The 25,433-nt window shown below is 39.3% G+C and overlaps 1 protein-coding gene and 1 pseudogene across 1 annotated transcript; both read right to left on the bottom strand.

Annotated features, from left to right (window-relative positions):
- Positions 1 to 1,467: 1,467 nt before the first annotated feature.
- On the bottom strand, positions 1,468 to 2,610 carry LOC129065101 (melanoma-associated antigen B10-like). The gene is made up of 2 exons (XM_054566354.1): positions 2,328 to 2,610; positions 1,468 to 2,231 (listed from the first exon to the last, which is right to left on the bottom strand). Exons 1-2 carry the CDS (start codon positions 2,608 to 2,610, stop codon positions 1,468 to 1,470), a joined length of 1,047 nt encoding a protein of 348 aa, XP_054422329.1.
- A 21,517-nt stretch (positions 2,611 to 24,127) lies between these two features.
- Positions 24,128 to 25,156, bottom strand: LOC129065099 (G protein pathway suppressor 2-like; annotated as a pseudogene).
- Positions 25,157 to 25,433: the final 277 nt, after the last annotated feature.

Here is a 25,433-nt window from a genome sequence, read left to right as displayed (position 1 = left end):
CAGATAAGACCAACCGTCCTGCTGAGATTGTGGGGTGTTTTGTTTTGTTGTGTTACTCCAGGAGGTATCTGAGAACATGCAGTGCCCTGGGACACTGAACACCAGGTCAGCCAAAAACTCTTGCTTAGCAAGAAAAAAATACCTTAGCAAATCATTCCTCTTAGAGGATGTGCACTGTTTCATTTGGATGTTGGGGGTCCTCTTCATGGGATGCAGAGCTCCTAAAATAGGTGTCAGAAAGTAACTCCTTCCTCCTGGCTGCCCTTTGATCCAAATCACCCCAATTTTCATTCATGAAACCCCTAGCAAAATCAAGCCCTCCCTTAGAGCTTGCACCTTGCACTTAGGAAAACCCAGCTGAAATGCCCTTCGTGTGCGGCACACTCAGCCCAGGTCACAGGGTGCAGGTGCCGTGGCTTCTTGGCACCCCACCTTGAGGAAGTATCACCCTTGCTTATCAGAAACTGTTCGCCTGCACCTTCCGTCCCTGCCGCAGGTGCAGATTTCTCTCTGGTTTATCCATGATCCCACAGTAACTGCTAAAAGCAGTTATCCACTGGAGGCTTAGCTTCTCGACTCTGAGACCCACCACCCAAGGGTCTGGCCCTTGCTCACCAGCCTCGCACCCTCTTCTGATGCGGCACCGCCCACCTTAACTCAAAACTACCCCCCAGTGAAGGACTTGAGGTTTCCCAAGGCCCCAGATCGTCTTGCCTCAGGACATTTGTACCTGACTTCTCTCATCTGAACCTCCTCTTCCTCCCCTCCTCCCATTTCTTTTCACTTGTGTTTTTGTCTGTGTGGGCATCTCACCATCTTCCTTTTCTGGAAACTCGTTGTAGTCTCGATCATTCTGGGGGCAGAGCTTGCGTCTTCTGCTTACCACCCCGCTACTCCCAGAGACCCTTCCCAAGAGCAGAAGCTCAGTTAATGTCGGAGGAATAAAAAAAGCTGGTAAGCAATTCATTAGGGTTTAATGTCTCCTATATACTTGAATAAATGAAACAAGTGCAAGCATGTAACTTTTATTTTATAGAACAGCAGAACACAAGGAAGAAGGGAAGCAAAGCATTGGCTATCTTTTCTTTTTCTCTATTTTTTGACTCCCAACTATTTTCCCACTAATTCCTTTCACATTTCTAAGGAAATGGCATTCCAAAGACATGCTCTATTTTTGCTCAGATCACTAAGTAAGATGGAATGTTGCCCCACCCGTTTAGTAAGGTAGCAAAACTTACTCCTAAGCTTCATAAGCAGCCTAACATATGTAACTAATATCATTCATGCACCTAGAGCCTGCAGCTAGCTAAACTTTTCTTAAAGAACAACTTTTTAAAACTTGCAACAGTAAGATAAAGCTATAAGTGCCTAATATAGAAGAGGAGCACAGACAGACACTGTGTTCTCCCCAGCACCCCCTGGGCCCCCACCCTACTTCAGCACTGAGTGAGGACCGTGCCTCAGGCTTCAGGGCCTGTAGGGAGAGCTGCAGAAATTGATCCTGGGACGCACACTGGCCGAGGGTGCGCGGCTCCTCGCAGCTCCCGACCTGGCTCGGGCTCTCTCTTCCTCATCCCGCAGAGCCTCTTCATACCAGAGCGGGAAGGCACGGGGGTGGGTATCATGAAGCTTGGCTAGGAACTCCAGCACTTCCAGCTTGCTCGTCTCGGCCTGGGCTCGGGGGCCCCACAGGAACTCGTAGCGCGGAGGGTCACTGCCGAGCACCTGGCGGTACTCCAGGTATCTCTCCCGCACCAGGTCTTGAGTGATGAGCTTCTTGGGCTCCCCATGGATGAAGTGCCTCTTTCCAGCGTAGATCCCCATCACGTTCAGGACATCCCAGATGTCTTCCTCAGCGGCACAGTTGCCCTTCATGAAGATCACACACAGGATGGTCATCAGGAGGCCCCTCTTGGGCACGATCTCGCCGGTCAGCCGGCCACCACGGGCGTGGCGCAATTTGCTGACAAGGATGAAGTAGTTTCCGGCAGGGTCGGCGTCCTTTATGTCCATGCCGAAGGCCAGCACCATGAGCTCGGAGGCTTTCCTGAGGATATCGTAGAAGTGCTGCTTGTGCTTTCTGATGACATACTTCATCATGTCTTCCTTTCTTATGGGCTCCCTCATGTTATGCTTGCGCAGCATGAACTGCACCAGCAGAATCGCCTTCTGCTCCAGAGGGGTTGGGCCGGAAGGCTCGGTGCTGGGCTCTGCCTGGGAGGTGTCTGGCCCTTCCGCACCGTGGCCCTCGGCACCTTCCTCACGCTGGCCCTCGGCACCTTCCTCACGCTGGCCCTCGGCACCTTCCTCACGCTGGCCCTCGGCACCTTCCTCAGGCTGGCTTGCGGCCCCTTCCTCGGGCTGGCTTGCGCACGAAACGCCTGCAGAGGGAGTGGGAGCAGACGGGGCTGCCCGAGACCCCGGGGGTCTCTTCCCTGAGCCCGCAGCAGGGGAGCTCTGGGGATCATCACCACAAGGAGGGGAGGGAGAAGAGGGGACCCCTTCAGCCTCCGCCGACATGGCCTGAGCACCCTGGAGACTCTGAGACTCACTCCGGGCCTGGCGGCGTTTCTCACGGGCGCGGAGCTTACTCTTCTGTCCACGAGGCATGATGGCAGTGGTCCGGACCCGCAGGGCAGAGCGCGGCGGCAGGGCAGGGACGCGGGCACCTGGAGGACGGGGTGGGGGAGGGGAATGAGACCGTGCGTGCCCCTTCAGCAGGGGCATTGCGCCTTGGCTTGGACCAAGGCCGCCTCTGCAGGGCCCAGGGCGGTGCCGGAGGAACCCCAGGGCTCCCGCTCCATCCGCCTGTGCCTTGAGGCCTCTGCGGAGGGAGGTGGCGTGAGCCTGAGGCCCAGGGCAGGGCTGGCACGGCGAGGCTCTGCGGGGCCCCCTCTCCTTCACATTCTGGGTCGCCCTGTCAACCACCTGTCGGAGGGACCCAGCGTCCTCCCCCTGCCCCTCTGAAGCCAAACTCCTGACACCCTTGCACCCACGGCCTTAGGTCCCCGAGCCGCCAGGGGGACATGAGGGCGAGCCGTAGCTGGCCGCCCCTGCCGGGGCCTTCCGGAGCTGGCCACAGGGTCCCCTTTGTCCTGAACGGTTCGCGTTTCCCGTCCTCACTCACGTGGCCGCCCGCATCAGACCAGGTCCTCGCCCCGACCCCGGTCCCCGAGTGTGACAGCCCTGCTCGGCCCCAGGTGGACGCCGCGGCAGGGGTGCGTGTGGGCGCAGAGTCCCCTTAGTCCTTACCCGGGCTCTTCTCCTGGCCTCCTCGACTCCGAGCGAAGCCTGGGAAGCTTCTCTCCTGATGCGTGTCTTCGAGACCCAGAGCAAAGCCTTCGCTTCGGGACGCAGGAGACAGAATGCAGGGAGGGGCGCTGGCCTTCACGGCAGCTGGGCTTGTCCGCGGGGCGAGAAGCAGCGGCGCGCTCCGCGAGGTCTGCTCCGTTGGGGCAGCGGCTGCTGTTTCCGCAGTTCCGAGAGCCCACGCCTTGCTTTTAAGCACGGCCTCGCCCCTCCGAAGCCCAGACCCCTGGAGGCGGGAGCCAGCCAGCTCCTCCCGCTGGCGCGACTGAGAGCGGGGCGGGGCTCTGTGTGGCCCTCCCTGCTGGGCGGGCCGTTCCCCGCGGTCCCCGCTGTCCGCACGGTCCCAGGGTGGAGGCAGAGGAGGGGGGCCTCCTGGCGGCCTCGTTCTAGGCTCCCGGGGGAATTGGAACCCTCTGAGAGCTCTGAGCTGTTTCCCTACTGCAAACCTTTTGCAGAAAATGGGCGGAGCCCTGGGCCGTAGGGAAAAACACACTGACCCGCAGCCTTTGTTCGCCAGCCAGGTTTGGACTTTTCCGAACCTTCTGCGCTAAAGGAGCTTCTTTCTAAGGACAAGAGGCTGAGCCACATGAATTTGGGAGACCCGGATCTCCTGACATTATCGAACATTGGTCAATCCGGTGCAGTAACTTTTGTTTTATTTTTTGACCCTCACTTATGAATTAAGAAATAGATTTACATCTGTAACAAGTTTGTGTATATGTGCGTATTTTTTTTTCCACGAAAGAATGTCTACCCTTGTTAAGTGTGATTCATTCTTTCCATTCCTTATGAGAGTAATGTTAATTCTTTGAAAGGTCTGTCCTCACCCTCTAAGGAGGTTTCAAGTGCTTACTACACAGCTTCTGGACTCATACTGCTTCAGACAACCCCAAACTTGGTGCCATCCTGATAGTACTGTATCATCCTTGCATGCGGACTCTGAGGAGCTACTTTGGGTTCCTTCAGTGAAGCAAAAATTCACTGTGCCAGGGCACACTGAAGGAAACAAGGGCTGAACTTTAAAATCTTTCCTCCAACCAAGGCTGCCATCTCTCTCCTTTGTAGGCTACAGACCTGTCTCAAACTCAGAGCAGCCCCCGCACAGGTTCTATTGGAGTTCAATATGTACAGCTTCTGCCAGGATTTTCTCATTTATGTGGTTTTGCTGTTGCTGATATTATTCTTTCATTCCCCTTTTTACAGTTTGTCAGGGTTGATTTCAGGAAACAGCAGCCCAAGTCTTGTGGCCATCTTAAAAGCCACATGTGTGACAATGTATTGATCAGCTTGGACTGAACAATAACAAAATATGGTAGATTTGGTATCTTAACAAGAGACAATTCTTTTTCCTCACAGTTCTACCGCCTAGAAGTCTCAGGCTGAGGTGCTGGCAGATTCACATTCTGGTAAGAGCTCTCTTCTTGGCTTTGCACATAGGCACCTCCTTGCTGTGCCCTCACATGGACTCTTCTTCGTAAATTCACACAAGGAGAGTGCTCTCTGATGTCTTCCTCTTCTTATAGGAACTTCAGGCCTTTCGATTAGGGCCCTCTAAGGTAAGTGGAGGCAATCTGGTTTCCTCACCCAGATGCTTGGGTAACTAGGGGGAGCAGCTCCTCACAACCTTGAAGGAGTCTGATAAAGCAGTGCTCTCACAGCCTTGAGCCTGGGTCTCATGGCCTTGGGTCTGGGTGTGATAAACCACTCCGTAGTCTTGAGTAGGCCAGCATGTGCAGCTCATGCTAGGTTACTTCACTTTTTGGCATGACTCCAGCTTTGTTTGTGCTAGTAACTTAAGGAGGCAGGGACTTCTCACAGAAAGAGAGAGAGAGAGAGAGAGAGAGAGAGAGAGAGAGAGAGGGAATCGGGGCACCAATGTAGATGCGGGCTTGTGGCCTGTGTGACTCCTGAATAAAGGCATGTTAAGCATCCCCAGGGCTCCACACATTTTCTTCTGTCTACCTGAGTCTCCAGTGGACCTGGCCCAGCCTAGGGAGGCTGCAACACAGGCCCCACCCTTATGACCGCATTTAACCATAATGACCTCCTTAAAGACCCTATCTCCAAAAAGAGTCACATTAGGAATTAGGGCTTCAACCATGAATGGGGTGGGATGGGGGGGAGAGGGGGACAAAATTCAGTCCAAAGCAGGTAGTATATTTGTAAATAACTTAAGGAGAATTGACATATTGACAATATTCTTCTCCTCATGAATAAGAATAGTGTACTCTTGTATTTATTTGACATTTTTTTCCCTAAGTCTATCAGTACATTTTTATAGTTATCTTCAAAAACATAGTGTACGTTTTTGTTAGGTTTCTCTTTAGATGAATTTTGGATGTTGCTGCTGTTGTTTTTCTATTAATTATCTTGATTAGTTATTGATTTTGTGTTGTTAGGCTCCTAATTTTGGCATAGTAACCTTCTATGTAATAGCTTCTGGAGTCTCTTATTCATTTGGGTATTTTATGCACTGGCTCCTTTGAATTTTCTAATTAAAAGATCATATTGTCACCACTTATTATCTCTGTATTTTCAATATTCCTTCCTCTTATTTATTTTGATACTTTTATTCCTCTAGTTATGTATTCCAGTCCACTTTCTAAACAGCAGATATGGTAGCACAGCATCTGTGTCTTTATCCTGACTTTAATGGAAATGCTTATAACATTTCATATTTATGTGACTTTGTTGTAGGTTTTAAGAAATGGAAATTCTCTTCAAATGTTATTTTGCTAAATATTTTTACCTCGAATTGGTGTTAATAGTTTTTCAAAGACTTTTTCTGCACTCCTGGAAATGGCCAAATACATTTTATCTTCTAATTTGTTAATATATAGAAATTACAATTGACAATATTTTCTAATATTGCAATATCTTTGCATTTCTTTAACTCAGCCTATTTGTTCACTGCTATATTTGACATGCTATGAATTTATTTAAGGTAGATGTGAAACATGAGCGTGCTTGGCTTGAGCAATTTTTTTTTCCTTGGGGTAACCTTATCTGGTCTTTGACTCAAGGTTAGCACACCTGCCTTAAAACTCAACATTAGGCAAGAAAAGAGTCGACGTTTTTAAATGGGCATAGAATTCGAACACACATGTCACCAAAGAGGATATATGGATGGCAAATAAACAAATGAAAAGTTATTCATCTAAAACCTATATAATTTTGTTAACCAATGTCACCTTAATAAATTCAATAAAATTCAGAAAACAAGATGTTCAACATCACTATCCCTCAGGGAAATGTAAATTAGTAGGAATGTAAAATGTTCCAGGCTCTCTGGAAAATCTGGTAGTCTTTTATAAAATTAAACATATATCTCACATATGACCCAGTAGGCCCCTCCTGAGTATTTACATTGGAGAAATGAAAACTGTTCATAGCAGTTTTATTTGTAACAGGGAAAAAACTGGGAACAACCTAAATATTCTTCAACAGGTGAATGAATAAACAGACTGTAGTAAATCCAAACAGTGGAATACACCTCAGCATTAAAAAGGAACAGATTATTGATACATTTAGCAACACAAATGTATCTCAAGCACATTTTGCTAAGTGAAAAATACAAATATCAAAAGGTTACTGTATGATTCCATTTATATAAAATTCTCGAAATGACAAAATTATAATAATTTGATATAAAGACCAGATAAGGATACCCCAAGAAAAAGATGAGTGTTTTCAAGGGCTAAGGTTTGTGGGAGTCAAATACCAGAGTATTTCTTTGGAGTGTTGAAACAGCCTGTATTTTGATTGTGATGGTGGTTACAAAAATTTGTACATGTGGCAAAATTTCATAAAACTATACGACAAATTGTGTGTAGAAAAAATGCTTAACACAAATCTACCCCCTTAATTTTTTAAGTGCACGGTACTGTATTGTTGACTATAGGCACTAAGTTGTACAGCTGATCTCTAGGATTTATTCCTTTTGTATAACTGTAACTGTATACCTATGGAACAACTCAGCATCATGTATTCCAGGTCCACCCATGTTGCTGCAAATGGTAGGATGTCTTTCTTTTTTAAGGCTGAATAATACTCCATTGCATGCACATAACCACACTTTCTGCATCCATTTAGTGAACATCAAATCATTTCAATCATTGCCAAAACATCCATCACAGGGAGACCGGTTAAATAAACTGTGGTACCGCTAAAAGTGTGTAGCTTTAGAAAAAATGACAACACTGTCTACAAATATGGAAACAGCCAGGATAAGTGAAAAAGCAAGGTGCAGAGGAGTGCATGTATTACCTTGCTATTTTTAAAAAAGAAAGAGCTAAGATGTTCGCCCGTGCTGGAAGGACATATAAGAAGCTGATAATAGTGTTTACTTGTGTTACATGCTGTTGTTGGCTCTGACTCCTGGCGACCCTATGAATGAGTGACGTCCACACTGTCCTGTCTTCCACAGACCCTCTCAACCCCTATAGACTCATGACTGTGGCTTCTATCATGGAGTCAAGCCATCTCAAATTTGGTCTTTCTCTTTTCCTGCTGCCTTTTGGTTTTCCTGCATTATTGTCTCTTCCAAAGAACCCTTCTCATAACATGCTGGAAGCAGAACAGCTTCAGGTTTGTCATATTTGCCTCCAGCAATGTTTCAGGCTTGATTTGTTCTAGGACTGACTTGCTTGCCTTTCTGGCAGTCCGAGGTATCCAGGGAGCTCCCCTCCAACACCATAATTCACATGAATCATTTTTTTCCTTATCATGGGCCCAGGCAGTTTTTCTTAGTGAATTTGGTCAAACATTTAAGGATGAAATAATACAAATAATCTGCAGTCTTTTGCAGAAAATACAAGACAGAAGAATTGTTAATCCATTTCATGAGGCCAGTATCACTGTAAGTCCAAAGCCAAATAAACATAATACTAGAAGAGAAAATGATAGACTAATATTTCTCATGAACATGGACAAAAAAATCCTTAACAAAGTAATAGCAAACAAAATACAGCAGTATGTAAAAAGAATAATACCTCATTACCGAGGGAGCTAATTTCCAGAATTCAGGGCTAATTCAACACTTACAAATTAATTAGTGTATTTCATCATATAACAGACCAAATTTAAAATGATCATAGCAGTCAAATCAAGGAACATGTATGAAGGACCTATGGACAAAGTCAAAGTGAGGAAGGATTGAGAGAGGGAGGTAGGGGGTGAGTGGGGCAGGGGAAAGTGGTGGCGGGGAAATGGAGACAAATGTATCTGAACAATAAAAATAAATTAAAAAAATAAATAAGATGATCATATCAATAAATGTAGAAAAATAATTTGAAAATGTTAATACCCATTTATGCTAACAAAATCAAAAATTAAGATTAGAAGAGAACTTCCTTAACCTGATGAAGGATATATAAGAAAACCTATAGCTAACATTATACCTAATGATGAGAGAATACTTTTCTCCTAAGATTGGAAACATAATAAAGATTTCCTTTCATTATTCCTAGTCTGTGTCATAATGGAAGTCTCATCTTGTGCAAGACAAGAAATAATAAATAAATCTAAGGTCTACAAATAGGAAAGGGATAAATAAAAATTACATTTTTTGTAGAGGACATGATTGTCTATGAAGAAAACCTCTAAGAATCTACAAAGGAAACTTCCTGGAATTAATAACCGAGTATAATTGTTTTACTATATACCCTCAACATAAAAATGGAATTAGAAAATTTTAAGAACAAAAACTACAATTACACAAAAATTGAAATACTTAAAATATAACTCTAGCAAAATGCATACTAGATCCATTTGCAAAAAATTCCAAAACACTTTTCAAGGAGGACCCAAATAAATGGAGAAATATTCCCTGTTCATGAATTGGTAGACACACTATTATTAAAATGTCAATTATTATTAAATTGATCTGCAGATTTCATGCAATCCTAATAAGAATCCAGGCAAGTTTTTTTTGTAGATATATACAAACTGATTTTAAGATTTATATGGCGTGGCAAAGGCCCTAAAATAACCAACACAATATTGACAAAAGGAGAACAAAGTTTGAAGATATACTACCATATCTCAGGGCTTATAAAGCTATAGTAATCAAGACAGCATAGTGTTGGAAGAGATAACTGGGAGCCCAGGAATAGACCCACACAAATATAGCCAACTAACATTTGATAAAAGCACAAAGACAAATAAATAAAAAATAATTTTTCACCAAATAATGATAGAACAATTGGACACCTACATAGGAAAAGTTGAACTTACATGCAAACCTCATACCTTACACAAAAATTAACTCAAAATAGATCACAGTTATAAATGTAAAATACAAAGCATGTAGCTCCTAGAATGAAACACAGGTGAAAATCTGTAACTTTGGGTGTGGTGGTAAGTATTATATACAACACCAAAAGCACAGTCTAGTAAAAAAAGAAAAAAGTTGGACTTGATTCAAATTAAAAAGTTTTGCTCTGTTAAATACACTATTAAGGAAGCGAAAAAGCAATCCATAAATTGAGAGAAAATATTTGCAAATCACAGATCTGATAAATGTCTTGTTTATGAATGTACAAAGAACTCTTAAAATAATAATGAAACAAGCAACCAGTACTTATTTAAATGGTGTCTCTTAAAAGATAGATCCATTCATTCAGATGGCCAATGAGACAAATGAAAAGATGCTCAACATCACTAAACAACAGATGAATGCAAATCAAAATCACAACGAGATATGAACTCACACATGTCAGAAAGGCTATCATCAATAAATCAACAAACAAGTATTGGCTAGGATGTGTAGAAAAGGGAACCCTTATGCAATGCTGATGGGAAAGCATATTAGTGTAGCTACTGTGTAAAATAGTATGAAAGGTTCCCCCAAAACTAAAAATGGAACTGCCCTATGACTCAGCAATTCCAGTTCTAGGTATATATTTGAAGAAACAGAAAACACCAATTCCAAAGAATATATGAATCCCTATGTTCATTGCAGCATTATTTATAATAGCCAAGCTGTGGAAGCTACCCAAGTGCCTATCAACAAACCATTTGATAAAGAAGATGTGGTACATATTTATACGATGGAATGATACTTGGCCATAAAAAGAACAAAATCTTACCATTTTTGACACCATGGGTGGACCTAAAGGGTATTATGCTAAGTGAAATAAGAAAGACAAATGCCATATGATTTCATGTACATGTGGGATCTAAAGAACAATATAAACAAACAAACAAACAAACAAACCAGAAACAAGCTCTTAGATACAGAGAACAAACTGATGGTTTCCAAAGGGGAGGAGGCTTGAGGGGCTGGGTGAAAATGGTGAAGGGATTAAGTACAGATTGGTAATTACAAAACAGCCATGGTGGTATCATGTACGGCATAAGAAATACAGTCAATAATATTGTAATAATTGTATATGGTAGGCACTAGAACTATCAGGGAGAATACTTTGTAAAGTATATGATTGTTTGACCACTATGCTGTACATCTGCAATTAATACAGAATAACATTGAATGTAAAATGCAATTGAAAAAAATTACTACAGATATTATATGTTTTAGCTTAAAAATAAAATTAAAAATATTAGCTGATTGAGAAATGATAGTCTTTGTGATCAATTCTGATTTGGTAGTCTGTAGTATAAATTATCACATGTGAAAAATATCTTACTGAAAATGAATATGTACTATGTATCCTGGAAAAGCACAGGCAATTATTATATTGTTGTAGGCCTTGGTTATGACTGTAACTATCAGTTATTGCAGTCCAGACTACATTGGCAAGCTTGTCTTTAGTTTTTAGTTAGTAGTTTAGAGCTACTTTTCTAGTTATATTCACAACACTGCTACATACCAAACACTCAAAGCATTTCATTTTATTCTCGATGCTAAATAAAAGATGAAGTACCTGGATAGGGTCGGCCTTTGTGAAACTAAATGAGAACATCCAGGGATGAAGTTCCAAAATTGCTTAAGGTCGTACAGTTTGAATATGCCAGACCAGAAACTAGAACTCACATCTTCTGAATCCAGAGACTCTTCTTTCTAAGACTGTCTGTATCTGACTGTTGTTTCTAGAATATCTGTGTCCAGGACCATGCCCAGAGATGATGTCCTCCTCCTCCTCCTCCTCCCTAGTTGCTGCCATCCACATCCCTTCTTCCCCTGTATGCAGCTAATTTGCTTTCCTTTGAGGTAGGAAGTGTGATTCTGACCTTTGACAGATTTAAAACAGAATTTTATTACTATTCTTGTCTCACAGGGGTGAGATTTAGAATGCTATCTAAATACTTCTTAAATGTGCCCAAATAATATGGTAATTCCAAGTAATCGAACACATTAAGAAATATAGACGAGGCCATTCTGCATAGTTAAAAGTGTAGGAATGCAAAGTGTCTAATTTAAAAATTAATATTTTCTTGTGTTTGTAATGGAATTAGTTCTCATCTTTTTTTCTTACACTATTTTCTCTCTGCTCCTTACTTCACAGTCATATATCCAGATACCCACTGCAGCAGGTATGTCAATGAACCTCCTTACCTAAGCCAGGTAGTCTTGGAGGCAGATTGCCTGAAGAAGTGGCTGGAACTCCACCATGAATAGTTAGGATTAAAGTTAGTGCTTTCATTGATGCTCCTTAAAGCCCCAGAAGACATTTTACAATGTCTGATGACATTTTCATTTGTCATAAATAGAGGAGAGGTGCTTTTGTCATCTAGGGGATACAGGCCAAGGCTGTTGCTAAACACCTTCTATACACAGGACACATGCTCCCACAACAAATGATAATCTGACCTAAAATATTAGTAGTGCCAAGATTGAGAAACTGATTTAGGTAGGCAGGGATCTCATTTTCTACTATGAAAATCTCGTACAAAGCTTTGTATGATTAACTTCCTAGCAAGTTCTAAATCCACTGGCAATGAGATAGATTTATGGCTGATATAAACTATGTACTGTCCACTACAGTAACTACTAGCCACATGATTATTTACATTTAAGTTAAATTAGTCATTGAATAAAGTTCAATTTTTAGTACTTTGGTCACACTATTCAGATTTTGAGTGCTCAATAACCAAATGTGGCTAGGTTACTTTCCTGGAACATTTCCATCATTACAGAAAGTTCCGTTGCACAGTGTTAAGCTAGAGATTCTACATATAAACTGCAATAATGGTGAAATAGATGGTGAACCCAAAGATATCTCATGTATGATGGGAAGTGGAGGTAGGAAATGTTATCTCTTGTGAATTTATATTTTTACTTTTAATGCCTAATCATATACCTATGACAATATCTAGAAAGGTTATAAGAAATTGAGGAAGATAACCAAACTAAAGTAAAATAAAAATAAAGTTTTCCTTGGACTGATTGAGGCCAAAACCTAGAATTTGAACTGTATACAATTTAATATGCAATATATGTTCAACAGCTTATAAAGGATATATTGCGGGTTTTGAACATCGATTTCTATTTCCTTCTCATGTAGTAAATTAGGATAGTAGTTAAGAAGTTGGTTTTCTCTCCTGAGTGTCAAAATGTGCTTTGGGCCTACCTCATGGAATTTGTACCAGGATATAGATCTCTGCTTCATAGCTCTGATTGTGTAAACCTTACTGAATTTTCTAAGAATAGACTTTAATCATAAAGTCTGTGTAATTTCCTTCTAAAAATTATTGCATTCCTCTGATGTGTTTGGTTTAACCCTGATTGTGGCCCTAAGTATAGCTGCAATATCTGGTCTTATTTCACATAAAATTAGGGAAAAACAGAATTTGCTGTGCTGTGGAAGAATAATTGCACCTAACGAGTTAAACAAGTAAAGGAGAATATATTCAAGACTATTGCAATAGGGGAGAGAGATTAAACTCAGCCCCTCTGAAACAAAAGGCAGGAGGATTTTAAAGGCTTGGATGAGCTAATAAAAAATACTAGAAGACATTGGAGGAAAGAGTGTATATGTGATTAGGCTATCTGAATTTGTTAATCGGTGCTTATCTAAATTAGTCTCCAACTTTCAGGAAGTCTGGGAGAAAGAGGAGCTTTCTTGATGATTCCATTTCAAAGGGAATGGCTCCAGGCCCTTGAGAAAAACATTCCTTGGTTATAGAAGATTTATACCTCAAAGGGGCAGCAAAAGAAAATTTACAATTGCAGGTTTTCTAAAGCAAATGCTCTACAAAAAGAATTCAGGGCCTATAATCAAGAAAGAGCCTAAAGTTTAGTTAAGCTGATGGTAACATTAAGGATGTTTTGGTCAATGCACCGTGAACTATGACATTTTAAAAAATACTCTCCAGTGTTTGATTTTTTAAATTAAAGTATAGTTGGCATACAATATTATGTTAGTTTCAGGTGTACAACGTTGTGGTTTGACCTTTATATATCTTACAGTGTGCTCACCACACTAAGTCTAGTAACTTTCTATCATAGTGCAAAGTTATCACACTGTTATTAACTATACTCTCCACCTTTTTCATGCATCTGCCCTCTGGCAACCATCTGTTTGTTTTTTGTTTCTATGACTCTGTTTTTGTTTTGTTTTGATTTTTAATTTGTATATCTTTTTAAATTAAATTTATTGGGGCAACATCAGCTAATAAGATTATATAAGTTTCAAGTCTATACTTCTATAATACATCATCTGTATATTGCATTGTGTGCTTACCACCCTAAAGTCAAGTCTCTGTCCATGAACTTTTTTTGAATTTTTTAAAAAATTCAACATAAAAGTGAAATCATGCAGTATTAGTTTTTCTCTGTCTGACTTATTTTACTTAGCACCATACCTTCTAGGTCCATCCCTGCTGTCCCAAACGGCAGGATTTCATTTCTGGCATTTATCAAAGAAAACAAAAACACTAATTGAAAAAGATATGTGAACTATGACATTTTAAGCCTAACTTGCTGGGAAGAATAATTTTTCATTTGAATTTCACTCAGAAAATAGAACCTCCTATTAAGCAATATCATGCCCTGTCACTCACCTCATATAATACAGTTATACATTTTATCACCCTGAGGCTTAAGATAGTGTCATGTATCTTTTTATCAGGAGAGCCCCTTCAAAAAACCCAATAGTGATTAATGGAAAGAAGAAAAGAGTGGAAAGAGGTAAGGGCAATTGTACCTAATTATCACCTCAACAGAATTAGGGCAAGAAGATTCATTCATTTTCAGATGTTCTAAGAACATCTTCTGAGTGCATGGCTACACTATAATGAATCAAGTATGAGAACAACATTTTCACTTCAGAAACTCACAGAATAGGATAGATGAGATTCTAGACAAACTGGTCATCTTAGAAGTAATTTACATGGGGCAGACATATGGGGTTTCCTTGTCTCTGAACATTTTTATTTTAACCTTATATTACTATAGCATTACTCTTCTCTTATACCTAACAGTATAAGGTCTAACTTCTCCTTTGTCTCCAGAATAAGGAAGCTCCTCCCCTTTCATTTGCCCATAACACTCTGCCTTTGAAAACATTTATCATAACTGCAACTATTAATAACTTGCATACTCCAGGAGACCATAGATGCTGGTAGCTTTCTTCTCCATTATTGTATCCAATCCTCTAGCTTAGCACCTGGACAAGAGTAAGTATTAAATGATTATTTTAAATGTATCAACATTATGCCATAAACTTTTTGCTCCTTAAAAAAATAGACAGTAAATTCCTCTTACTCTTTACTATGTTTCTTAAGGACACTTTCTAAATGTACTATTTGTTCCTTTAAAATAAATTACATATTCAGAACAATTCATAGCACAGTGGGGTATTTTGTAAGTTGTGAGCATGGATTTTTCTCCATGTGTTTTATGTTATAACATAAACAGTATCTTATTATTTTTTTTAAATTCTCACTGGAGGATATGTTTATTGATTTTAGAAAGAGACGAAGGGGGAGAGAGAGAGAGACATTGATGTGAAAAAGAAACATCGATTGGTTGCTTCCCATATGTACCCCGACCGAGATCGAACCTGCAAACTAAGTATGTGCCTTGACTGAAGATCAAACCCGCAATCTGTTAGTGTACAGTATGATGCTCCAACCAACTTAGCCACCTGGCCAGGGCTAAGATAATAAGATAACATATATCTTATTAATTTTAAGGATAGAGATAAACCCAATCACCCCCCCCGACATACTTCAGAGTAAACATTTTATAGCTAAAGCTGTCATATCCTAAATGCACCATATCAGTTTTAAAGAGTGTTCAAAAGTATGTGACCAGTAGGGTTGGCATGTATTTCCACTGATGGTCAGAAACAACTTTTAGATAAAAAAAAAAAGATGTGATTATAAAAAACAAAGAATACAAATGAGGCTTAGTAAGGACAATGAGATTAACCTAATAAATATAACTATAATGTATTGGATGCCTAATATATCTTATATACATTATATATTATTCTTAATAAAGTAAAACATTATGTGTTGGGGAAATATACTATGAGAAAATAACTAGCAAATAATAACAGAAACTAAGAGAATGAAAAAATGACAGTTCAAACCTTATCCCTAAAACCTAACTCCAATATTTAAGTTTGAATTGGATGATTTTTCCCAACTGAGATTCTTCAGGTATTTAGTAAGTTTGATCTGTTTCTAATTTATTTCTACACTCAAGAAAAACTAGTTTTTGGAAATTCTACACTAAATAATGTTTCACAACATCACTTTTACATTTTTTAATTTTTCACTGCCAACCAAAAGGTTTCAATAAAAATAATGATGATATAAAGAATAAATGACATTCTAACTTTGTTGTTTTCCCTTCCCAATTGGTGTATTATATCACCACAGTGTTCACACTGGCATCAAATCTTATAACCCTGTCTTACCTGTCTGTAAATGTTTTGGGGTTGCTTGAATTTTTTTAAAAGAACATTTCAAATGAAATTTTATGTAGTTTATTTTTGATATCCAACTAGAGGTTTGTTTTTTTTTTTTTAATGTTTTCCAGGTTAATTTTTTTTAATTAATTTATTTACTTTTTAAATACATTTGTCTCTGCCTTCCCCCCACCTCTTTCCCTTGCCCCCTCCCTCCTTCCCTCCCTCAGCTCTTCCCCTTTGGTTTTGTCCATGAGTCCTTGCTATATGTTCCTTGACTTTCCCCTTCCCTTCCCTTTCCCTGCCCCCCCTTCAACTAGAGGTTTTTGACCTAAATGTTATTCCAGAAATGTCTTGTGTGAAAGGTGATTTAAGAACAAACTATTTCTTATACAGAAAATACTGTCCCCAAACTATTTTATACAGCTTTGTTGAGATAAAATTGACACTTAACATGTAAGTTTAAGATGTACAATGTGATGATTTGATAAACATATTTATTGCAAAATGATCACCAGGAGTTGAGTTAACATCCTTCACCTCACATAATTACCATTTTTAAAACTATTTTAGATGGTGAATTACTTTAGCAATTTATATATATATATATATATATATATATATATATATATATATATATGCATGTATATGAAAACCTATTTTTTGTCAAATAGTATTTCTGTTATATAGCATACTATATTTTGTTTGGAGACTAATTTTTTTCTAAAACAAAAATGAATGTTTATTGTTTTGTTTTTATAAATAAAGTATATAATATGTTCATTTTAAGTTTTAAAGACAATTGTGATATTCTTATATTAACCGTCTCTCTCTCTCCCCCCATCTTCTTCCCCCTTCGCTCTTTCTTAATCTCTCTTTCTCAATCTCTCTTCATCTGTGATTCTGGCTGAAATATGAATCTATTACTTTAACAGCCTTATATCCAGATGTCTAGTACTTTTAACAATTTACAAAAGCTTTGCATTTATCTTATTTTCTTAAATTATCACGTTGATTCCTGTGATTATATTTGTTTAATATATACTATTTAGTGTCTATCTTATTGTCCTGGGCTCAGCGAACTACCTCCCACTGGAAAAATCCATCCCACCACCTGTTCTGGTTACTGAAATTTTATTAGAACACAGCCACACCCATTCATTTTGCACATTATCTTTGGTTGTTTTTTACCACAATGACAGAGTTGGATACCTGCAACGAAGGTCATAGAGCCTGCAGAACCTAAAGCTTTTACTATCTGGCCCTTTGCAGCAAAAGGTTGCTGTCTCCTATCCACTGCCTGATATACAGCAGGCACTGAATGCATATACTTATATCTTAATTAAATTAATAGATGAATAGTTGGATGGGTAAAAAATGATAGAGAGATGTAGGCTTTATGTAAGAGGAAACCACTTTACTTAATTCTGCATGTTGAGATCCAAATTGATTTCTGGAGCACGGGTAGTTTTATTATGGTTAGAGAGAAATGAGAATGTATCTATTCATAGAAGCAATAAATATTGGGAAAAGGTGGTAAACTAAAAGATTTTGTTCTTGACTGTTGTAAAGAAAATTTAATTTCAAATCACAAGAGTTTACTAATTTTTGGTTGCCTCCAGATCTCAAAAACTGGATGCTCAGTAAGATAATTAAGTATTGTAGAGTTCACTATGACCTAATTTAAGAAATTTTCACACCCCATTATGTTCTTTATCTTGAGGTAATTTCATTGCTACTTCTGTCTTCTCTGTGGAACTGTTAACTAGTCAAAACTTGAAATAAACAGTCTTAATGAATTTCTTTCTAAATGTTGCTATAATTTTTAAGTAGAAGAGCTTGCAATACTTGGGATTTTTTAATTATCAGAATTGTATTATGGTTCTTTGAAATATAGATAAATTAGAGTTAGCCTGAATAAGAAATTTAATGGAAATTATGCAGCAGAAATTCAGAGGAGAAAGAATATAATTTTTTCAGTCAGTGAAACTTAATTTCTTGCATTTCTCAAATAAATAATTACTGGACTAGAATCTCCAGAGAAGTGTGTGGAGACCAGAAATTTTCATGGTTGATAGAAATACATTTTCTTTGGTCGACTATGAAGCAATTGAGGATGGGCAAGTATACTACATAATGAAATGAGACTGTCAACCCTGATATTTAAATTATATTGCTTTTGTGGATTTAAAACAGTTTTCTAATTTTATATTATAATACATCTAGTATAAAAATAGAATGAATTATTGGAGTCTTCAAAATATAGAAATGATACTTGTCTTATTTCCATGCTGAAAACTCCTTATTTCAGTTTTTCCATTTAAATTATCTCTGTCATGCTGTTCTACATTCTTTTTATCTGCTGTTTTATTTATATTTATACTTGTCTATGAAGATAGAAAATGCATAATAAAGGATGTGGTTAGCAATAAATAAGCTGTGAGATCGCATCTTTTCTAATGGTAGGAACTTGGGACATGAAGCAGAAACCTTGAGCCTTAAACTTTCCCTCTCTTTGGCCGCAGGGGACCACTGCATTACCTCCTGAATAAAAGAAGACCTGGCTGCGGAGCTGGAACAACTAGAAAAATCTCTCTTTGCAAGCGTGGTGCCCAATTTGCAAGTTAAAGTGGATTATAGCTGGACAATAAATTTAAGAAGCAAATCTACCTGCCATAAAAAGCATTACTGCTTTTCAGTCAAGAGACCAGAGAAAAGTAATAGTTGGGAAAGTCCTGATCTTAGAAATTGGCATTTTGAATACAAATTATTAACACTGGAGAGAAAAATGTCATACATAATGCTTGTATCAAACCATCTGGTTTCATGGATGAGGAAATCTGGCATATCTAGGCATGAGGTATTTGTGGGACAAATGGTAAAATAGCAATTCATTGTTGGAGTATCTTCCATCCTCCTCCACTTGGTAAAACTCAAGAATGAAATAGAAACCTTACGAACGAAGAAAAAGAGGCTGAAATGTCAAAAACAACCTACAGAAGAACTGCCTTCTCTTTTGCTTTCTTTTTCCTTCTTTCTTCCCGCCCTTCCTCCCAATTCAGGCTAGCTCCACCATGTAATGCTCTGCCTATGCCTAAACCAAAATTCGGTTGACTAAAATGGAAAATGCACTTTCCATTTCATTTTTCTTTACTTTATCACTTCTATCTTGAATTTAAACCTTTGCTCTATTCTCCTGTAGTTGGCTGTTGAGTATAGCACTGAAAGGACATCTTTGGAAGACCCACTTGGCTAGACATGAGTTCATAATGATTTGTTCTGGCAGGTTCATTGTGTTACCAATAGTCAGTAACAAAAAAGTGGACTCCTTGTGATTGGGCCAGTCAAAGAAATTGTACATTCTATCTTATTTCCTGTCCACAGCTTGAATTCATTCACAAACAGCATGTTAGTCTCTAGTTGTTTCCAAGCTTTATTGTGAACTGCATGGGTTGACCTTTACACATTGGAATAGGAAGCTCCTCTAGAGCAAGATTTCTGAACCTTGGCATTATTAACATTTTGGGATGAATAATTATTTGTTGTTGGGAGACTGTCCTGTGTACTGTAGAATGTTTAACAACATCTTTGTATCTGCCTACTAGATGCCAGTAGTAATGTCCTCAAGGTTCATTCATGTAGTATGTCTCAGAATTTCCTAGCTATTTATACCACATTCTTATCCATTTATGCATTGATAGACAACTGAGTTGCTTCCACCTTTTAGCTATTGACACTACTATAAACATGGGTGTACAAATATCTCTTTGAGACCCTGATATTATTTTGGGTATATACCCGGAACTGGGATTCTTGAGTCACATAGTAATTTTATTTGTAATTTTCTAAGGAACTGTCATACTGTCTTCCATAGCAGATATACTATTTTACATTCCCACCAACAGTGCACAAGAATTCTAATTTCTCCACATCCTCAACAACAATCATTATATTTTATTTTACTTTATATTTTATAGTAGCCATTCTAATAGGTATGAAATGGTGTCTCATTGTGATTTTGATTTGTACTTCCCTAATGATTAGTGAAGTTAAGCATCTTTTCATGTGTTTGTTGGCCATTCGTTTATCTTCTTTGGAGAAATGCCTATTCAATTCCTTTGCCTGTTTTTAAGTAGGGTGTTTTGTTGTTGATGTTGAGTTGCATTTCTTTATATATTCTAGATATTAACCCCCTATCAGACACGTGATTTGCAAATATTTTCTCTTCCTCTGTGGGTTACTTTTTCACATTGTTGATTGTGTTTTGATGCACAGATGTTTTAAATTTTGATGTAGTCCAGTTTTACTTCCAGTTTTTATTTTATATTTCAAAACTAAATTCAATGATTTGCATCATTGACCTTCAGACTATGTCATGGGAAAGGTTTAGGAAATCAACCAAGAATGTCGCACTAGTATATGGCTATCTAGTTTGCATAACTGTTAATATTGTTTTTTTAATGCCATCTATATCCAGTTTTGAGACCCTGGCTAGAGGCCAATCAGTTCTCCTTCTTGGGCAGCTGATTAAGTCCACACACCAACCACCTCTCTTTTTGGCTCTCACACTTTGAGTCACTATGCATGCACCAGCCCCAATCACCCTATGTCCAGGTCCCAGACAACTAGGGCAGCTTATATATCCCAGGGTCTTTGAAATTATTCAAATTAGCTAACCCACAGGGAGTTTGAGAAATCTAGCTAAATTCACTCTGCTTGCCTAACATAAACTGCCCCCTCTGGCTCTAGTTTGCTGTTACCTTGTCCTCCAGTACAACTCTATGTGTGCCCCTGCTTGGCACCTGTGTTTCATTTGGAGCTGTAAGTAACAAAAGTTTTGCTTTTTGGTACCATTCAAGTGTCCTTGTGTTGTGTACTACCATCAAAAGAATTTTTATATCTTACAATTGCTAACCAAGAAAAAGGAGGGTGTCATCAAACCCAAAATCAATAATGCAATGGTAAAAACGTCTATTCTGGTCATGATGGTATAGAATAAAACATTTGATGCATCCTCAATACTTCAAACACATAGAAAAATAAATAATTTAAAAATAGAAAATAAAAAGAGCAGGCTTAAAATAAACACATTCATGGACCAAAGACAAAACAGAAATATTAAGCTTAAGCCACATATCTGCTAGTCTACAAGCCTAGAAGCAAGAACTAGTGATTAGGGCTTCACATCTTGTGAGATAATGGTGTCAAAATATGCTCTACCTGGGTGGATCAAAGCCTAACGAAGGCAATACAACTGTCTCTAATAAATACTGTCATAAAAACCTTTAGCAATATATTAGCAAGTTGAAATCAACTCTTTAAAAAAAGAAAGAACTCCTAATGAACAAATGTAATCTATCCCAGGAATGGCCAAAAAAGGGGAAAAAAAAGCAGATGAAAAAAGCTCAAAATCTTTAGTCATTTGGAAAATGAAAATTAACATCACAATGAGATATTATTAAACCCACCAGAATAGTTAAATTAAGACTGATAACATCTCGTTTGTCAAGGGTGTATAACAACTTAAACTCTCATACTTTTGTTGGGTAGGGATGTAAAATGATACAGGTACTTGGGAAAAAAGATCAGGCAGTTTTAGTTAAAACTAAAGATAGGCCCATGCTGCAACCAGAAAGTATACTACGAGATGTTTACTCAAGTTATATGCAAACATATAAGTTTACACAAGGTCTTGTGCAAGAATGTACACAGAGCTGTATCCATAAAAGCAAAAACTGAAAACATAGCTCAAGTATCGATCAATAGGAGAATAAATAAAGTATAATATACTCATATAATGAAATACTACTTAGTATTGTATTACAGACTAGTAAGTTCTTTACACAGAGAGTGACATGGACGAATGTCAAAAGCATAATGCTGAGTGAAAGAAGGTTTACACAAAAGAGTGCATAGAGTATGATATAATTTATAGGAATTGCTGCAACAAGCAGAGAAGACTAATTTATGATGGAAAAAAGTCAGAATAGCGGTGACCTCTGAAAGGAAGGGTAGGGGTGGAGGCTGACTAGAAAGTAGAATATGAAAACTTTGCCAAGGTGATGATAATGCATTGTATTGCAAAAGGAGTTTGTGTTACTTGTCAAAATTCATCAAACTGCATACTTAAAATTTGTACATATTGTTTTAAGTAAATTTCACTTCAATTTTAAAAACTGCAAACAAATACTGAACTTTAGCTTCTGATTTGTATGCTAAAATGTTTAGGACTGCAGTACACTGATGTGTTCAACTTACAATAAAATGCCTACAAAAAATAAGGGCTTGATGGATGGGTAGGGGGATGGATAGATAAAAAGATACATAATAAAACTAGTATAGCAAAATGTTAATTGTCGAATATTCGTGTTGGGTAGGTGAATGTTGACTGTAAAATTCTTTAAAATTTTCTGCATGCTAGAGATATTTTATAATATAATATTTGGCAATAAGTTGTGAGTCTGAGGCCTTGAGAAAAATATATCCTTACCAACAGAAAGTGGCAACATTTCCTCTGGCTCTTTGACCAAATCTGTGTTACTCACCATTCCTGCAGAGGCGGGGATACTGAATCATCAATATGACGGAAGATTCAGGAGGAGGCATTGAGATGGCAACTGCAAATGCTCTAGAAAAGAGAAAAAGAAAAAAAATCTCATTCAAAAGAAATTCCTAATCAAATGTGAAACGTGAATAAATGGTATGTTAGAAAAGAAAACCACTGAATTCACCATTCAAAATACTAGTTCAATAAATTCTATGAGGAATACTGCAGAACCCTAATGAAAGACAATCAGATACTCTAGATGTTTTTTTCTCCTTCTAAGAAAAAAAAGTATAAATTAAACATCAAATTTTCATTTTATAGCATGACATGTTCTTGGGGGGACTTTGGAATGCTATTTTAACTATATAAAGAAAGATACCAGAGAAACAAATATATCCAATTATGACTTGATCTTGGAATGCTTCAGAGACTATTCAGCTTGTGATGGACTAAATCAATGCATTCATTCATTCAGCAAATATTTATTAAACACTTAGAGTGATCCAGGAACTGGCCCAGGTATGCAATGATGTAAAAAATAGCCAATGCTAAGGCCTATAATAAGACCACTTTCTGAAGACTTATCTTTACTTCTGAGGCATGGTGGGGGACAAATACATGAAGGGAAAACATTAGGTTAGCAATAAAGTACTCATTGGGCTTGCAGCATTAGCTAATTTAGTTAATGAGGATAATATTTGCAAGCTATACATGTTAGATATTCTTTTTCATTTTGTCTCTACATGAGGCTAACAAGATATCGGGGTAGATTCCTGGCTGTCATTGAATGCAAAACACGTTTTTACATGGACACATTAAGTTGGTGGTTTCTTATATGAAGTCAGGAAGAATTTTTAGGGGTGGGATATGTGGTTTCTCAAATAATTATGGTGTTGACAAAATCAGGGATTTTATTAATTAAACTGAATTGTATTGAGCTTAATTGTTGGTAGAAAATTCTAGACTACATGTTGAAAGAGAAATGTAATGCTATTTCCTCAACTAGCTTCAATACAGACCTCAGCATATGCTCATTTTTCCTCCAAATCATATACTCATATCAAAATTATTAATCATTTATCTATACCAAAATATTATTGATCAGTAATCATTTCCTCTAAGTGTTTTCTCTGTTGAGGTTTCTCTGCCAAAAGAATACACTTGTGATGAAAGTAGATATGATTCTTGACTTCATGGGGTTTATTTATATTCTTGAGAGGAATTCTGACAATAATTAAAAAGACAAAAACAAGATAATTATGACATATGATTATTTCTATGTAATAAATTATGTAGTACCTACTGAATACAGAGAAGCCTTGTGACTTTAACCTAGAATTAATCCAGCAGAGGATTTTTGAAATCCTTAATTTAAAGAGAAGTTCATGCCAACTCAGTTGTGCTCTTCATATCTTTTTCCCCCTACTGGCAGACAGATTTTATTGGCTTAGGACTAGGACGCACTGGGGACACTCCCCCATGGAGGGGGTGGGGTGAGGTTGAAAATCAAATTTGATGGGTGCTTGTGGTAGAATGGTAGGTTCTGTCTGTGCTGTATGAAAGGGAGCCAGTGGTCCAGGTTGGGTGGCAGCTGCAAGGCTTGGCTTTCCTGCTGGTTGCATCTGCATGGGGAGCTAGGGGGAGGCAAGGAGTCCAGAGGCTGGGTGCAGAGCTTGGAGATGCGTGGGGCACAGGGAAGATGAGCCAGAGAAACCAGTTTGCTGGTGACCATGTTCCATCTGCTTCTGCAAGGAAAGGCCACCACCGCGCTGGAAGGAACCCGTGTGGGTGGGCTGAAAGTAGCTGTGCATGGCGTAGGGCTATGGCTGTGTCTGAGACAAGTACTACCCTGCAGGAAACACTGGCAGATCTCTGAGCTGATGACAAGGGCTATAGGTCAGTTGAGTGGGTCTGGAACGAGGCGAGGGCTGAACAGTCCCATAAACATCTCCTGGACTGCCTTGGGGTTGCCCATGCTCTGGGTTCCTTGTGAAAGCTGCTGAAACAACAAAATGCGGGTGGTAAGCCCTTGGGGTCCGAACATCTGTTCGGCTCTGTCAGCTGCCATGAGGGTGCCTGGACAATTGTGTCCTCCAGGGCGCCCCTGAATTCCTGTGTGAACAGTCGGACTCTGTGGGTATGCCGCTGATGACAGGGTGTTCAGGTCACTGGACTCCTTTCACCTCCATCTGCTTTCCTCATTTACAACTTTCTTGAGCTGCAGGAAAAGCTGGTGCTTCTGTTCCTTTAGGGCCAAAATCTTTACCTGCAACTTCAGGACTTGTTCCTTGGTCTCTTCTAGTGACATTCTCTCTTCCATGTCCTTTTTCTCCCTTCTCTCCTTCTATTCCTTCATCTTCTGTTTCATCATCTTGTCCACCTCTTCCTCCTGCTGTTTGGGCTCTAACTCCATCATGGTGTGCAGGTGCGATGCCCTGGCCGGGACACTGGAAAGCGTGGGGCGCTCCAGCTTCGCAGACATAGTGCCTCGGGGGGCACTTAGACCGTGGACACATGGTTCTGTCTCTGACTGCCAGACCTCAGACCGCATCTATGGGCAGGCAGGTGCTCAGGGGCCATCATGCTGGTTCTGAAAAGCAGAAGGTGGCCCGCTGCCCACCACCCAGGTCATGCATCCAAAGCTCACAGTCGGGCCCAGCTGGGCCCAGCCGGGTCCAACCGTCCCCTGTGGCTTCAGCATTCGTGCAGAGGGGTGGGAGTCTCTAGCCTTGGCCTTCCTGCCTCCTCCTCCTCCGGTC

Source organism: Pteronotus mesoamericanus, unplaced genomic scaffold (assembly GCF_021234165.1).
Source record: "Pteronotus mesoamericanus isolate MK-2021 breed Mesoamerican mustached bat unplaced genomic scaffold, CSHL_Meso_final contig_173, whole genome shotgun sequence".
Classification (NCBI taxonomy): Eukaryota; Metazoa; Chordata; class Mammalia; order Chiroptera; family Mormoopidae; genus Pteronotus; species Pteronotus mesoamericanus.
This window is presented reverse-complemented; position numbering and strand designations above follow the sequence as displayed.

Excerpts from the sequence above, each read along its gene's own strand:
- LOC129065101 (XM_054566354.1), bottom strand. The coding sequence starts at position 2,610 with ATGCCTCGTGGACAGAAGAGTAAGCTCCGCGCCCGTGAGAAACGCCGC. Across the intron at positions 2,232-2,327 it reads CGCAAGCCAGCCTGAGGAAG|GGCCAGACACCTCCCAGGCA; the intron begins GTGCCGAGGGCC and ends ACGGTGCGGAAG.